Source organism: Hyperolius riggenbachi, chromosome 10 (assembly GCF_040937935.1).
Source record: "Hyperolius riggenbachi isolate aHypRig1 chromosome 10, aHypRig1.pri, whole genome shotgun sequence".
NCBI lineage: Eukaryota > Metazoa > Chordata > Amphibia > Anura > Hyperoliidae > Hyperolius > Hyperolius riggenbachi.
Genome location: NC_090655.1, coordinates 10079462 through 10096937, shown reverse-complemented (window position 1 = coordinate 10096937; position 17476 = coordinate 10079462). Strand labels below are relative to the sequence as shown.

At 46.8% G+C, this 17476-nt stretch overlaps 1 protein-coding gene across 2 annotated transcripts in view; it reads right to left on the bottom strand.

The window, feature by feature from the left end:
* Nucleotides 1–17476, bottom strand: part of CNNM1 (cyclin and CBS domain divalent metal cation transport mediator 1) — an 89840-nt gene that overhangs the window by 11658 nt on the left and 60706 nt on the right. For both annotated transcript variants that reach the window (XM_068257895.1, XM_068257896.1), the window contains 3 exons: nt 9366–9529; nt 6790–6973; nt 2876–2986 (listed from right to left, as the gene is read on the bottom strand). In XM_068257895.1, the coding sequence (XP_068113996.1) occupies nt 2876–2986; nt 6790–6973; nt 9366–9529 (459 nt within the window). The remainder of the gene's footprint in view (nt 1–2875; nt 2987–6789; nt 6974–9365; nt 9530–17476) is intronic.

Here is a 17476-nt window from a genome sequence, read left to right as displayed (position 1 = left end):
TGATTTTAATTGTGTTTTTTCACAAAGTGTCATTTTCCGCTAACTTGTGACAAAAAATAAAATCTTCTATGAACTCGCCATACTACTAACGGAATACCTTGGGGTGTCTTCTTTCTAAAATGGGGTCATTTGTGGGGTTCCTATACTGCCCTGGCATTTTAGGGGCCCTAAACCGTGAGGAGTAGTCTTGAAACGAAATTTCTCAAAATGACCTGTGAAATCTTAAAGGTACTCATTGGACTTTGGGCCCTTTAGCGCAGTTAGGGTGCAAAAAAGTGCCACACATGTGGTATCGCCGTACTCAGGAGAAGTAGTATAATGTGTTTTGTGGTGTATTTTTACACATACCCATGCTGAGTGGGAGAAATATCTCTGTAAATGGACAATTGTGTGTAAAAAAAATTAACAAATTGTCATTTACAGAGATATTTCTCCCACCCAGCATGGGTATGTGTAAAAATACACCCCAAAACACATTATACTACTTCTCCTGAGTATGGCAATACCACATGTGTGGCACTTTTTTGCAGCCTAACTGCGCTAAGGGGTCCAAAGTCCAATGAGCACCTTTAGGCTTTACAGGGGTGCTTACAATTTAGCACCCCCCAAAATGTCAGGACAGTAAACACACCCCACAAATGATCCCATTTTGGAAAGTAGACCCTTCAAGGTATTCAGAGAGGGGCATGGTGAGTCCGTGGCAGATTTCATTTTTTTTTGTCGCAAGTTAGAAGAAATGGAAACTTTTTTTTTTTTTTTTTTTTCTCACAAAGTGTCATTTTCCGCTTACTTGTGACAAAAAATAATATCTTCTATGAACTCACTATGCCTCTCAGTGAATACTTTGGGATGTCTTCTTTCCAAAATGGGGTCATTTGGGGGGTATTTATACTATCCTGGAATTCTAGCCCCTCATGAAACATGACAGGGGGTCAGAAAAGTCAGAGATGCTTGAAAATGGGAAAATTCACTTTTTGCACCATAGTTTGTAAACGCTATAACTTTTACCCAAACCAATAAATATACACTGAATGGGTTTTTTTTTTATCAAAAACATGTTTGTCCACATTTTTCGCGCTGCATGTATACAGAAATTTTACTTTATTTGAAAAACGTCAGCACAGAAAGTTAAAAAAATCTTTTTTTTTGCCAAAATTCATGTCTTTTTTGATGAATATAATAAAAAGTAAAAATCGCAGGAGCAATCAAATAGCCCCAAAAGAAAGCTGTATTAGTGACAAGAAAAGGAGCCAAAATTCATTTAGGTGGTAGGTTGTATGAGCGAGCAATAAACCGTGAAAGCTGCAGTGGTCTGAATGGAAAAAAAGTGGCCGGTCCTTAAGGGGTAGAAAGCCCTAGGTCCTCAAGTGGTTAAGCCTGGTACACACATTCAATTTTGATTGGTGAATCACTGACTAGTTTTACCACCTCTGTAGTATGAGGGCCAAAAGATTTGGAATACTATAAACTAGATTGTGTAGGTAAGCTCTGATTGGCCAATCAAAATTGGATGTGTGTACCAGGATTCTCTGCGCCATCATAGTTTTCCATAGGTAAGGTTAAGTGAGTCCTCTTCCCGGCAGGATCGCCCTCCCATCAGTTCTATTTCCTACAGTCCTGTCTCATCCTCAGTGGCTCTCGGCAATGTGGCGGTGGTAACAGTTAGTGGCTGGCGCTGATCTAGTCAGTATTGGCCCAGCTGTGAGATTCTTGGTTTTCATCCTGAAATGCTTTACACGTGGCTCAATCTCTGAGCTCTCCCTGCGTCACGATACCTGCGGGATTCTCAGAGTCCACCTGCTGGACAAATAGAAGTATAACCATCTCCAATCCTGCACAAGGTCCTTCTCGACTACAAAGAGGCGTGGCTGCTACTTGGCTAACAGTAGAAACCCTGTAAGGGCCGGACCCACAGGAGCGGTTTCAGCCGCGGTTTGGAATCGCCGGTGATGATAGTCTAATAAAAGGCAATGGAGGCGATTCCACTGGAGTGCTTGCGATTTCCCTGAATTACAATCGATAGTCCTGCAGCACTTCTGGAGTGATTGCACTCCAATACTAAGTATAGGATCACTGCAAAATCACTTTTTCATCACTTGTAGCGATTTTGCAGAGATTTTACTACCCAGAACAAAAAAAATAAAATGCAATTGCTGTACAAACTGCTAGCATCAACACTTTAGCAGCCAACGTATGGCTTGTAAGTGCTCCAGGCCAATTTTTTTTTAGCACATTTGTTTTTCTTACTTGTTACATTTCCCTGCTTCTAATTAGTACTGCTGTAATGCTTGTCACTAGGGGGCAGTGTGAGACAATAACAGAGGACTTCTGCTTTCAGTTTCTATATGTTCTGCTAGCAGAGAGAGATGAAAGCATTCCAAGAATTTACAGCACAACGAGTTCTGCCGACTGAGGTGAAAAGCACTGCACTTATCTCACACCAGATAACTCTATTGAAGCTTCTAATAGGTTAAAGGGAACCTGAGGTGAGAGTGATACGTGGGCTGCCATATTTATTTCATTTTAAACAATACCTGTTACCTGGCTATCCTGCTGATCCTGTGCCTCTAATACATTTAGCCATAGCCCCTGAAGAAGCATATGTTGATCAGGTATTCTCAGCTGACTGGATTAGCCATATGCTTGTTCCAGGGTTTTGACTCCAACACTACGTATGACAGAAGATCAACAGGGCTGCCAGGCAACTGGCATTGTTTACAAGGAAATAAATATGGCAGCCTCCACATACCTCTCTCCTCAGGTTCCCTTTAAGATAAAAAAATGCCAGGAATTGCTACCAAAGATTGTGATTTCTAGTGTGTGCAGCTCCCAGTCTGTCAATCAGGACAGTGATTGTATTCTGGGCGGCACTTACTGGGAATACACTGCTCTGTGTCTGCCAGATCCTCCTTTATCCGAGGGATATCCTCCATGTGTAGGAACACCGAGTCATTCGGGCTTTTTAAGACGTCCGATCTGCTACTAGCTGTCGGGAGAAAGGAAATCCAGGAATAACCCGTCCTCAGTGATAATATACATAAATATACAGTGATAATAAATATACATAAATATACAGTGATAATATTAACCATATCAGCCCCCCCTTATGGGCGAGAGGAATTTTCCCATTTCAGCGCTCCTCCCTTTCATTCCCCAATAACTTTATCACTACTTATCACAAAGAAATGATCTATACCTTGTTTTTTCCACCACCAATTAGGATTTCTTTGGGTGGTACATTATGTTAAAGGGAAGGTCCAAGGACTATGAAAAAAAATAAAAATCCTCATCCACTTACCTGGGGCTTCCTCCAGCCCGTGGCAGGCAGGAGGTGCCCTCGGTGCCGCTCCGCAGGCTCCCGGTGGCCGACCCGACCTGGCCAGGCCGGCGGCCAGGTCGGGCTCTTCTGCTCTCCATTTTGCGGTTCACAGCGGCGAGCTGACGTCATCGGATGTCCTCCGGTCTGTACTGCGCAGGTTCAGAACTACTGCGCCTGCGCAGTACAGCCCGGAGGACGTCCAATGACGTCAGCGCGCCCCATTAGGTGCAGATTGGAGCGCAGAAGAGCCCGACCTGGCAGCCGGCCTGACCAGGTCAGGTCGGCCACCGGGAGCCTGCGGAGCGGCGCCGAGGGCACCTCCTACCTGCCACGGGCTGGAGGAAGCCCCAGGTAAGTGAATGAGGATTTTTATTTTTTTTCATAGTCCCTGAACCTTCCCTTTAAGAATTATTTTATTCTAAATGCATTTTTAATGGGACTAATTAAGAAAAAAATGGAAAAAAATCATTATTTCTCAGTTTTCGGCCATTATAGTTTAAAAATACGACATGCTACCGTAATTAAAATCCACACATTTTATTTGCCCATTTGTTCCGGTTATTGCAACGTTAAAATTATACCCCTAGTATAATGTATAATATAATATGCCCTCTTGACATACATATTAATTTTTATTTATTGGTACACTGAAGTGAAAAATTGCACCCGGCACTGGGCTGATTATCTTGAGGGTTGGCCTTTCTGCGAGAGCTTGTACACAACGTAATAACAGATGCTTCACCTAAACCGCACACTCCTCCATTAGCTGTAAAGGTCATAACATGAGGCGTGCAGCAAGTACAGTAGTGCAGAGCACAACTAAAGGACATACAGCACACAAGGAGATAACTGTGCACCTGTCTCTTTAAAGAGGAACTGTAACGACAAAACGGCCCCTGGGGGGTACTCACCTCGGGTGGGGGAAGCCTCCGGATCCTAATGAGGCTTCCCACGCCGTCCTGCGTCCCTCGGGGGTCTCGCTGTAGCCCTCCGTACAGCGGTGACGCAATATTTACCTTCCTGGCTCCTGCGCAGGCGCTCTGATGGCTCTCGGCGCCGAAGTAGGCGGAAATACCCGATCGCCGTCGGGTCTGCTCTACTGCGCAGGAGCAAGTTTCCGGCGCCTGCGCAGTAGAGCGGACCCGACGGAGATCGGGTATTTCCATCTATTTCCGTGCTGAAAGCAGCCACAGCGCCCCCGCTGCAGCCAGCAAAGGTAAATATTGAACTGACAGTCGGCACAGTCGCCGGCTGTTCGGAGGGCTGCGGCGAGACCCCCGTGGGACAGAGGACGGCGTGGGAAGCCTCATTAGGATCCGGAGGCTTCCCCCACCCGAGGTGAGTACCCCCCAGGGGAGGTTTTTGTTGTTACAGAGTCTCTTTAAGACCTTTTATTCAGTAAACAGCATACAGCCACGAATACAACAGTCTGACAAATGGTAAAGATACATCAAACCTGGGTGGTGGAGGGTGTCTGGTGAGCTGGGAAGGGTGACCAGGGGGTGAACAGTGCCGTCCTGTTCACCCCCTGGTCATCCTTCCCAGCTCACCAGACACCCTCCACTACCCAGGTTTGATGTGTCAGACTGTTGTATTCGTGGCTGTATGCTGTTTACTGAATAAAAGGTCTTAAAGAGACAGGTGCACAGTCATCTCTTTATGTGCTTTAATTTTTATTTAATCCCTAAAGTCAGTAGGTGTAATTTTACTATTTGGCCACAAGATGTCCCCGCTGAGCAAATCCTATGTAGCATACAAGTACCCTACATAGGAAACAATGTGTTGCTACATTGTAACTAGGGAAATGAGGCAGGCTTCAGTGGAAGCCTGCGATCACGGGTGGCCTGCGGGGAGAGTTCCCTTTCATAAATCTAACGATTGTCGGCGGACGGAAGCGCGGCGGCTCTATCTAAGAATACAGTGTTTATTCTCGGCGTTAATGTACGGATTGGCACAGGGGACTTTTGTCTCCTGCAGCCAATCCCCCCTGCTACCAGCAACATCACGATCGTGTGCATCTGCCCGCACAATTGTGTGTAACCCCCCCCCCAAACTTCAGGGACGTGACTGGCGCGTTCCTGCAGCTGTAGCAGCTGCCGCTGCGGATGTGAGGCTCATAAATGGTTAAACAGCTCTCACAATCAAGAAACATTTAGTACAAATTTATGAAAATGTTCAAGACATTAAAAGAAGGTTTAAATTGTGGAATGGGATTCCTGACACCTTATTTAACGTGATTAAGTTAATTTCATGATCTTCAGAAAGCTGCTGGACTTCACATATACCTGCATGAGCTCCCTGGCTCCAGCCTACTGATCACCTGACATCTTAGGGCCCTTTCACACGAGCAGTTGATAGGCAGTGAAAAGCCTGTCAAACTCTCACAACTGCTCACTGCTGCCTAGCAACTCCTCACTGCTGGTAACTGCTCACTGAGCACACAGTTCAACTGCCCATGTGAAAGAACCCTAACGGCTAAATAAAAACCAGCACAAACGGTCATCTTCGTGTTTACTATTTACATCAGAGTTTTACTTCATGTACCCCTAATCTGGTTCCCCCCCCCCCATACTTTTAATATTGTTTAATTACTGGTGCTGCGACTAGCATACAGCACCATCCTCCCCCTTCCAGCCCCCGTTCTGCTGTCATAATCTTCGACTGAGCAGAATGTCGAATATGGGGGGGGAAGTGGCAGTTCTTTCTCCCTCCTGCCCCCTCCACTTGCCGCTATATTTCCCTTTAATATTCTCAGCACACAGCGCGCCGGGGGCTGCATTGTGTGCGATCTTGTGTTATTTGAGGTCGGATATCCTTCCGACTTCAATCACCACAAGACCACACACAGCGCAGCTCCCCTGCACGATATGTGTAGTGATTTATATGGCGAACTATAGCGGCGAGTGGAGGGGGCAGGACTAAGGACATGCAATGGGGTGGAAGAGCTGCCACTTCCTCCCTGCCCATATTTGTTGTCAGAACGGGGCCGCAGGGGAGGGGGGGGGGGGGCTTGGAGGTGGAGAGATGGTGCTGTGTGCTTGTCACACAGCACCAGTAACAAAACGATATTAAAAATATCGGGCCAAGTTCAGGGGTACATTCAGCTAACATCAGAAAGTTTACATAATTTAACTTAATCGGTTAGCTATTAAAAGGTATTATTTTTACAAGTCTGTTTTTTTTCTACCTACAGCAGGCTCTCCTCATGCGCACCGCACCGCACCCCGTTCTCCTCCAGCACCCTCCAAAGTTACTTCCTGGTCAGTAGGGTCGGTGAAGACTGCGCAGGCGCTGCCCAGTGACAAGTGTCCTTGATCGTGCGCCCACCGCCATGGGCGCTCTGCGCATATGCACTACATAGCTGTGACATAGTGCGCATGCATGTTCCGGCTGTGGGCGCATGTTCAAGAATGCTCTGTTTTCTTTGCCATACGGCACTAAGGATCTGTATGGGTTGAGAGCAGCATTACCCAAGTTGCAGTTTCTGTCGCTGATTAACGTGGTGATGGCGTCATCTTTTGGCGACTCTGACATCCTCTGGTATTTGGTCACTTTTGTGGGCTCCCCATCGCAGAACACTTCAATGTCGGGGGACTGCGGGGAGCTGTCCATGCGGCTGGCTGTCAGTGCGTTCTGATACTGCTGTCTGGTAACCTATAGGAAGACAGCGACACATACAGTCTGTACACCAGCATATTCTAGTATATCTAATCAGCCAATCAATGGTCAGCAGTGGCATGCACAAAACAAGATACGATACATTGTGGCTCAGTGGTCAACAGCCTTGTCTTATGCTGGCAATACACTAGTCAATGTGGCCAACAGACTAAAACTGTGTGTTGATGAGTTATTTTGATGGGTCAGCATATTTACACTGCTATACAAGCTGTACACTGGCTACTTTACATTGTATGACAGGGTCATAATTGTGGTCCCATGTAGAGACGGAATAAAATATCTACAAAAATGTGACAGGTGTACTCACTTTTGTGAAATACTGTAAGTACTAGGATTAAAGGACAACTATCAAAGTTAAAGGAAAGCAGAGATCAAGGTAAAGCAAAAATAGATACTTACCTGGGGCTTCCTCCCGCCTCAAACATGTGCGAGTCCCGCGCCATCCTCCCGCCGTTCAGCCTCGGTAACTGGCTCAGTGATGTCAGTGTGAGCCTACTGTGCATGCGCAGTAGGTCCGCACATGTGCAGAAGACCCAGACTGGACGTGACTCAGCAAGTTACCGGGGCTGATCGCGGCGGAACGGCAAACTGCGGGGGGCGGCGTGAAACTCACGTGTGTTTATGGGGCGGGAGGAAGCCCCGGGTAAGTATAGATTTTTGCTTTACCTTCAACTCTGGTACACTTTAACTAAATTTCTAAATGCCATATATATTTCCAGTGATTACTAGAAAATGGCAATACAAAGGCTTTTTTTCATCTTTTCTTGTTTTATGTGAAGAAAATGACATTTACAGAGAACAGTTTTCACTGTGGGCATTACTATGGAGGACTGTGTCCAGCACATCCAGCATACAGAGACAGTCCTCACTGGCTGTAATACTGTGAGTAAAATGTTTTCAGAATGATAGAAAGCAGAAATATAGCTTCAAATGTGTGTAAATAATCATCAGCTGCAGCTCTGTCTTTGTGCTCCTGTGTCTCTCTGCCTGGCAGTCTAGAGTAAACAGTTTACAGGCAGGTTACAGTTCAGCTCTGCCTCCGAGCAAGAATGTTTCCTCTTCACTGTAACTAATAGAAGTCATGCGATCCATCTCTGAGCGGACACCCCAGTCCCTCTCTCTCTGCAACAACCTCTAAGGCTATCCTCTGGACTTACAGTACATTAAAGATTGGGCGAGCATCAGGTTCACCAATCCTTCCCTAAAACTTCCAGTACCACATTCCCCATTATACTTAGCACACTGGGACAGGTAAGAGTGGGGAGCACAGTGAGTGGTTAGAACAGCCATGCCCCTTGGACTCCAATCAAATATAGAGGAGGAGAGGTGAGTGGCAGCATGAACCACGCCCCCTCCCAGAAAGGCTCAGGTGAAGATGTGGCAGGAGACAGTTGGATGAGGCCACCATGGACCATTCAAAGAGGATACAGTGACTATGAAGTGTTGGTTTATTTGCTAGAAAGGAAAATCCAAGGTGACCCCAAGACAGGTTTGAGTAAAATTGATTGAATAGAGGCGCCAGAATAGGATAAAATAGGTTAAAAACCGTTTAAAAAGAGGGGGTGGGTGGATCCACTACCCTCATAAAAATGACCAGGCTAGACTCAAAGCCGTAAATAATGCAAGCAAAATATTTATTGGTCTCCAATTACAGTGCAACGCGTTTCACGGGCACACATCCCGCTTCATCAGGCAATTTGAGACAGGAGAACACAGTTCTGGGTCATATGAAAAGCTAGAGCGCCTCTGTAGAATCTACAGAGGCGCTCTAGCTTTTCATATGACCCAGAACTGTGTTCTCCTGTCTCAAATTGCCTGATGAAGCGGGATGTGTGCCCGTGAAACGCGTTGCACTGTAATTGGAGACCAATAAATATTTTGCTTGCATTATTTACGGCTTTGAGTCTAGCCTGGTCATTTTTATGAGGGTAGTGGATCCACCCACCCCCTCTTTTTAAACGGTTTTTAACCTATTTTATCCTATTCTGGCGCCTCTATTCAATCAATTTTACTCAGATTTTGTCCACCCTAGGTGGAGGGGTGTATCCCCTTTTTTCTTTCTATAGAGAGCGACTTTTTATACCTGAGTGGGGTCAGGTTAAAATTCTCCCCACCTGCTATTTCAGTGGTCGCCTTTGGGGTGACCCATACTTGTGAGTATATTCTCATTTACATTTTTTCCATACTGGTTAAACATACTACACCAGATTTGGCTCTCGGTCTTTGTTTCCTGTTTCTCAACCAAGACAGGTTTGAACAGTAAGCTTAGCAAGGGGTAAGGACGGCCCACGCGGAGCCACACATAGGACGGCCCCCAAGGAGCCACGCATAGGACGGCCCCCAAGGAGCCACGCATAGGGCGATTTACCTTGACATATTGGACGTCGCTGAGTATGTGCACGGAGTAGTCTGGCACGTAGAGGTTGTTGTTGCTGTTACTCAGCTGGTTGTTGCTGCCCCCGTAGTCGTTACGCTCTCTGTTAGGGGATTCAGAACGATTCAAGCCGCTGCAGCGAGAAGGGGATCTGTTTACTATGGACAGCAGGGGAGGGAGGAAAAGAAAGAAGAACATTGGACAGAAAATAGGATAAAGAAGATAGCAAAGGAGATTTACTAGATTGGAAGGAAGAGACTGCCTGTTATTGTCAAGTGGACAGAGATAATTCCTCATTACACACACTATAAAACTTCATTAAAGTGGACCTCCGCTGTAAATTCCAAAGTGAAAAAAAGATTCAGAATAACCCGATCATTGTTCCCCTTCTTCTTTTTACCCAATGCAGCAACAATGCAGCAGGGAAGCATTATGGCAGCTCTGGAATGCAGCATACTGTGGCCAGCACCGCACTACCTCTCTCTTCGTCTCTCCTTTCTCTGATAGGCTGGCTCATTCACAGGTAGAAGCAGATTACCCCTCAGGCCACACTATGAGGCTCCTCCCACCCACGGGTGACACAACCTCTCAGCAGTCTTTGCAAATACAGAATAATGCCATGGCAGTTTGTCAGACGGGGGTGTGGCTAACCATCAAATCCTGGATATTGTGGCACAAATGGACAATTTTTGGACATTCCCTGCTACTGTACTCTGTTATTTTTCTGCAGCCTGCGCTGATAGTGTGGGTTTTATTTATACACCGGAGGTCCCCTTTAAGTAACATTAAAGGTAAACCAAGAAGCTGATCTCCTCCATATAAACACGGCAATCCCCGAGTTATACAATTATTGTACTTCTATTAAGGTGGGCTGGCTGAATTTAGGTAGATTTCTAAAAATAAAAGCTAAGATTTTTCCTCAACTCATTTTTTCTTGCTCTATGGAGAATTTAGAGCACTGACTGGCTTCCTTACATTCATGGGACTCTAATGAACACATGGCAGGGTAATAGGAGGCACCCACATTGATCAGGTATGTTATGATGAAAGTAATTTATCTCTTAGCGTAGGTAAATAGCAGTATAAAAAGGTAAAAAAAAATAAGGATAAACTGGTCCTACCTTAAGTAGGCCTTAGTAAAATAAAGGACATTTATTGAGCACTTAAAATGACAACGCGTTTCACGGCGTAAGCCGCTTCCTCAGGTAGAGTGCAGTGCCTGGATATGCACCTTCTCCAGAAACTGGGCGCCTGTATACAGGACAAGGTGCATATCCAGGCACTGCACTCTACCTGAGGAAGCAGCTCACGTCGTGAAACGCGTTGTCATTTTAAGTGCTCAATAAATGTCCTTTTATTTTACCAAGGCCTACTGAATTATTAAGGTAGGACCAGTTTATCCTTATTTTTTTTTTACCTTTTTATACTGCTATTTACCTACGCTAAGAGATAAATTACCTTCATCACAACATACCTGATCAATGTGGGTGCCTCCTATTACCCTGCTATCTACTTTTATACCCCCGTGTTAGGGGACGCAACCACCTCTGGGTGGTTCATTTTAAGGAGCAGCGACCATCACCCAACAACTACAAGGCCGAGTGGAGACGGTACTTCTCCACATGCTGACATAGAGTGGTTGCTTCTCGTTTGCAACCCTGCTTTGTGAGTATCCGTCTTACTTCATACAGTCCTCGCCCAGAGTAATAACGATAATACACCAGAGTGGGCTCCCGGTCTCCTCTTGTTTTTTGTTTTCTCTACAAGCCCAGTCTAATGAACACATGCTTCTCTAAGGAGGAGCCCTTAAAGGGATACTGTAGGGGGGTCGGGGAAAATGAGTTGAACTTACCCGGGGCTTCTAATGGTCCCCCGCATACATCCTGTGCCCGCACAGCCACTCCCTAATGCTCCGGCCCCGCCTCCGGTTCACTTCTGGAATTTCAGACTTTAAAGTCTGAAAACCACTGCGCCTGCGTTGCCGTGTCCTCGCTCCCGCTGATGTCACCAAGAGCGTACTGCACAGGCCCATTATGGTCTGTGCCTGCGCAGTATGCTCCTGGTGACATCAGCGGGAGCAAGGACACAGCAACGCAGGCACAATGGTTTTCTGACTTTAAAGTCTGAAATTCCAGAGGTGACCCAGAGGCGGGGCAGGAGCATCGGTGAGTGGCTGCGCAGGCACAGAATGTATGCGGGGTACCATTAGAAGCCACGTCTGTAAAATGTCAATTAGCATCATTACCCCTGCCGGTAATGACATTTGAAGGATTTGATCTCTGCCAGTGGCGGACATACGGCCGTGCAGGATAGGAGTCGGGGCCCCCACCCGGATAGCTACCCACCCGGCTACCTAACCACCCACCCGGCTACCTAACCACCCACCCGGCTACCTAACCACCCACCCGGCTACCTACCCACCAGGCTACCTACCCACCAGGCTACCTACCTACCCACCCGGCTACCTACCTACCTACCCACCCACCTGGCTACCTACCCACCCGACTTCCTACCCACCCACCAGGCTACCTACCTAAAGACCCACCAGGCTACCTACCTACCCACCCGGCTACCTACCTACCCACCCACCCACCTGGCTACCTACCCACCCAACCACCAGGCTGCCTACCTACCTACCCACCCACCCACCAGGCTACCTATCCACCCAACCACCCATGGGAGCTGCGCGCCGGATGGAAGCTGGGACAGGAGGTCTGCTGCTGCAGGTGAGTAAATGTTTTTTTTTTTTTTTACTTATATTAGCAGGTGTATGTTCTGGACAGGTCTGCCACATGATTGCATGTATTTTCTGGGCAAATCTGCTACTTGATTGCACGTATTTTCTGGGCATATCTGCCGACTTGATTGCATGTATTTTCTGGGCAAATCTGCTACTTGATTGCACGTATTTTCTGGGCAAATCTGCCGACATGATCGCATGTATTTTCTGGGCATATCTGCCGACATGATTGCACGTATTTTCTGGGCATATCTGCCGACATGATTGCACGTATTTTCTGGGCATATCTGCCGACATGATTGCACGTATTTTCTGGGCATATCTGCTCACATTATGTGTATTTTCTTGAGAAAACCTGCACAATTATGTGAATTTTCTGGGGAAAGGGTCACCAAAACTTGGGCCCACTGTCTTTGCGTTGCACTTTTCAAGGGAACCTGAGGTGAGAATAATATTGAGGCTGACATATTTCTCTCCTTTTAAGCAATACCAGTTGCCTGGCTGCCGTGCTGGTCCTCTGCCTCTTATTCTTTCAACCATAGACCCTGAACAAGCATGCAGCAGGTCAGGGGTTTCTGACAATATTGTCAGAACTGAGAAGATTAGCTGCATGCTTGTTTCTGGTGTAATTCAGTTTATTACTGCAGCCAAATAGATCAGCAGGGCTGCCAGGCAACTAGTATTGTTTAAAAGGAAATAAATATGGCAGCCTCCATATCACTCTCACCCCGGGTTCACTTTAAATTACAGTTAGCTCTGCCCTCATCCGGTCATTGCCACGCCCATTTTTGCCACAGGTTCTATCCACACCCATTTTTAGGTTATGGCCATACCCATTTTTTTGCCGCGGTGCGCATTGGTCATAGGGGCCCTCAATTGCAATTTTGCACAGGGGCCAACTGCTGGCTGTGTCCGCCACTGATCTCTGCTACCCCCAGTATGTACAGTATAAGCTGTTACTCTGTGCCTGTACTGATAGTAAACTAGCTGCAGTGTGTGATGATCTCTGCTGCCTCCAGTATGTACAGTATAAGCTGTTACTCTGTGCCTGTACTGATAGTGAACTAGCTGCAGTGTGTGCTGATCTCAGCTGCCGCCAGTATGTGCAGTATAAGCTGTTACTCTGTGTCTGTACTGCTAGTAAACTAGCTGCAGTGTGTGCTGATCTCTGCTATCCCCAGTATGTACAGTATAATCTGTTACTCTGTGCTTGTACTGATAGTAAACTAGCTGCAGTGTATGCTGATCTCTGCTGCCTCCAGTATGTACAGTATAAGCTGTTACTCTGTGCATGTACTGATAGTAAACCAGCTGCGGTGTGTGCTGATCTCTGCTGTCCCCAGTATGTACAGTATAAGCTGTTACTCTGTGCCTGTACTGATAGTAAACTAGCTGCAGTGTGTGATGATCTCTGCTACCTCCAGTATATACAGCATAAGCTGTTACTCTGTGTTTGTACTGATAGAAAATTAGCTGCAGTGTGTGCTGATCTCTGCTGCCTCCAGTATGTACAGTATAAGCTGTTACTCTGTGCCTGTACTGATAGTAAACTAGCTGCAGTGTGTGATGATCTCTGCTACCTCCAGTATATACAGCATAAGCTGTTACTCTGTGTTTGTACTGATAGAAAATTAGCTGCAGTGTGTGCTGATCTCTGCTGCCTCCAGTATGTACAGTATAAGCTGTTACTCTGTGCCTGTACTGATAGTAAACTAGCTGCAGTGTGTGCTGTTCTCCACTACCTTCAGTATGTGCCTTATAAGCTGAACTTAAACTGATAGTAAACTAGCAGCAGTCTATATTGATGTCTGCTTAAAGAGACACTGAAGCGTACAGCTAGGAAATAAAACATTAGGAGCAGAGACATAAATCTAATATTGTTTCCAGTACATGAAGAGTGAAGGATCTCCAGTTATCTATGCAAAAGAGCCATTGAGCTCCAGAACTTTCAAAGTGGCAGAGAGCTCTGTCTTCTGAAGCTTGTTATCTCAAGTGTCTGTCACTGTATTTTCTTTTTCTCTCCAGAGAAATAGTCACTCTCCAGGTCAATAGTTCACTAGACTGCTCTGTAAAATCATTGAGAATGCTGAGTAGTGTGTAAACTGCAAATATTTGAGAATGATGCAATGTTATAAAAGACACTATATAAATGAAAATAAAAATATGAGAATATTTTCTTTGCTACTAATGTTCTAGTAATTATCCGTACTACACAATCAAGTCATTAAATCATCATCTTTTTTCGCTTCAGTGTCTCTTTAAAGTTCAATCCTATAAATTGTTCCCTTTGGCCTCTGACGGGGGTTGGATTTTTGGAAAGGCCACAGAGGCCCAGGTCCTTGCCATAAAAAGCTCATACCATTTACCATTGATGGGAGGTGTCAAGAACCGGCCCGCGGCACGCCTGCGTATACGGTTCCCGACTGCGGGTTTGACCAGATTAAGCGGGGAACAGCCTTATTTAAGCTACAAACAAGGCTGGAACCCCTCAAAACACCTCTCACTGCCACCACTAGCGTTGCTAGACCCTTCCACTCTGCTGTCGAGTCCCCAGCGCGCACTCCGCGTTTTCGTATTTGGGTCAGCTTTGCGCTTAGGCCAAATACGGGAACGCCACGCACCCACACACACACACAGTTGCAATCTTACACTGTCGTGAAGCAAAGACCCACTAACAGTCGTTCCGAACGATACTGTTAGCTACTCGCACTGGCGTTGTTCGTACGTTGGGTCAGCTGCGCGCTTAGGCCAACGTATGACAAACGCCCCCACACACAATGCAATTACAATTTCCTACGGTAGTGTTGCTCAAGCGTACAATTAGGCATGAACTTATACACGGTTACACTTCAGTCTCTTCTAGGCTATGAGTGTTAGTTTAGTACGGCAGAAGTCAAACTTATTAAATAATAATTTAATATTTCAGAAAAACATAGACAGTGCAGAACTGAATATATACAAAAAGATTACAAAAAAAACAAAGTAAAAATAGTTACAAGATAAAATGTACAAAGATAACACACAAAGCGATTTTGCTTACCAAAATAAACGGGAAATAAACGTACCAGCGTATCGATCTGGTGTTGTTGCGGGCGGTACGCACTTCTGGTCAGGAACCAGGTTAGTTCTAGCCGTGTGAGCTACCTCCAAGAACTACAAGTTGTGGCTATCCTAGCTGCGGTTTTATACTATGAAATACGCCTGGAGGCTGTAAGCCTGTGTGGACGGGGGGAAGCTAGATTTAATAACATCCTCAGACATAATTTGATTTCCCAGAGATCTGACATCCACATGTGAACAGTGTCCTATACAACAAAAGACTTTGTTAACCTCCAATCTCCCCAGGTTACAGGTGACAATTGATTAAGGCTTTCACATTGCAGCAGGATGTCCTGTGTGATCTGCTTCAAAGCAACTGTCTGATTAAGTGTTTCCTAATTACCTGTTTTCTGGCTGTCCAGAGGAACTGTATGCTAATGTCCCAGCCCCCTGCTTCCAGAGAAATTCACTGCAAATGTAGTACAGCCAGATAACCATCCCTTCAAAGCAGAATACACATGTGAGATATAGCAGACAGAAAATGACAGAGATATGTTCCTGTATTTCCTAATATCATCAGCACCTCAATATATTCCTGACACGCCCCCTCTTCCAGACGGCGCCGGCAGATGATTCTAACGAATCGTCCTGCCAAAGCCGACACTGACGGCCGGGCCTGGGGGGGGTAACTCCTTAGCTCCAAGCTACAGGAATGGAAAAGTTGGTCAGGTTGCTGCAATGTGTCGTTGCCCTTGGCAACCTGACGTAACCAACCAGGGGAATGCGAGTCAGTGACAACCGTGAATTTGCGACCATAGAGACAGTGCTGCAGCTGGGGAAGGGTTCCAACCGTCGCTACACGCACTTCCTCTATAGTGGCAGGAGCTATCTCTCGGTCCCTTTGGGGAACGATTATCTGCCGGTCTGCCTCCTCCACTTCGGACAGCTCAGAGGGAATAACTCCCCAGGACCCTCTCAGCCCGCCCCTCCCAGCTGGTGACCTGCTGGCTAGCCCCCTGAGCTCTTCCAGGCTGCTGTCAAATCGAACAGCCCCAGAGAGCTCAGTGCTGCCTGTCACACATTCCAGGAAGGCTGCAGACGGAGAGGCTCCTGGGCCCTCCGGGCCAGGTTCCGGATTGGATGTGGCTGACCCAGCAACATTTGCCACTTCGGTGGACAGTCCCTGTGCTGTAGACCCACTAGCGCTGCGGGTTACCACTGCAGCTGAGGGAGCGTCCACATTAGACGTATCATAAACCACATCACCTTTGGTCTTAAAAACATCGGAAGGGTGAAGACCCGGCCTGGTGCCGTCTGCCCCTTCAGTGGGCAATCCATCTGCTGCAGCCCAGCGACCATTGCTGGTTACTCCTGCAGCCGACGGAGTGTCCACAGGACAAGCATCATTATGTAGCACAACACATATGATATCAACATTATCCGTCTTATACATATTGACATTTAGAACATCACATAAAACATCCACATTATCTGTATCATTACACACATTGCTACTCAGCACTTTACAAGTAGCCTCAACAGTTCCTGCATCGATCACCTCGATAGTCCGTGTGTCATGAATGACATCATCAGTTTCTGCATTCTCCATATCAACATGTCCCACTCCAGGCCTAGGCACTGGAGAATCACTAGGGCTGGCTCCTAGCACACAGTCTATAGCCCCTGGGGCCTCACCAGCACTCCCCACTTGCACTGCGTTATCAAATAGTACCTTGCAAGAGTCCTGAACTTCTGCTGGGGATGCAGGCTCCACGGGGGTTGGATTAGGCTCATACCGGGCTACTAACCGTCCCAGGTCAGTACCCAGCAAAACGTTGGTGGGGATTTTGTCAGTTACCCCAACTTCTTTCAGTCCACTGCCGGCCCCCCAATCCAGGTGGACCAAGGCGGTGGGTATGGCTGGGGTGACACCCCCAATTCCTCTGACAGCAATCATTTTCCCAGGTATGTACTGCTCTGGGTTCACAAGCTGGGGATGTATGAGAGTCACTTCTGCTCCAGTGTCTCTCAGCCCAGTGGCAACTGTACCCCCAACCGTGACAAGCTGCAGATTCTCTGCATAGCCAGTGGCATTTCTGGTAGCACACAAAGCCGTTGGGACTTCACTGGGGTTTGAGGCCTCACTGGATTTTGGGGCCTCCCTCTTCCTCTCTGGGCAAGTCGTGCTGATATGACCCACCCTGTCACATACAAAGCATTTCCGAGTGTCAGTGGTTGGTTGCCTGACTCCAGGAGACAGCGGTGCTTGCCTCCTCTGGGTGCTGGGTGACACCGGTTTAGCCATCTGTTCTCCTCTCCAGCTGGG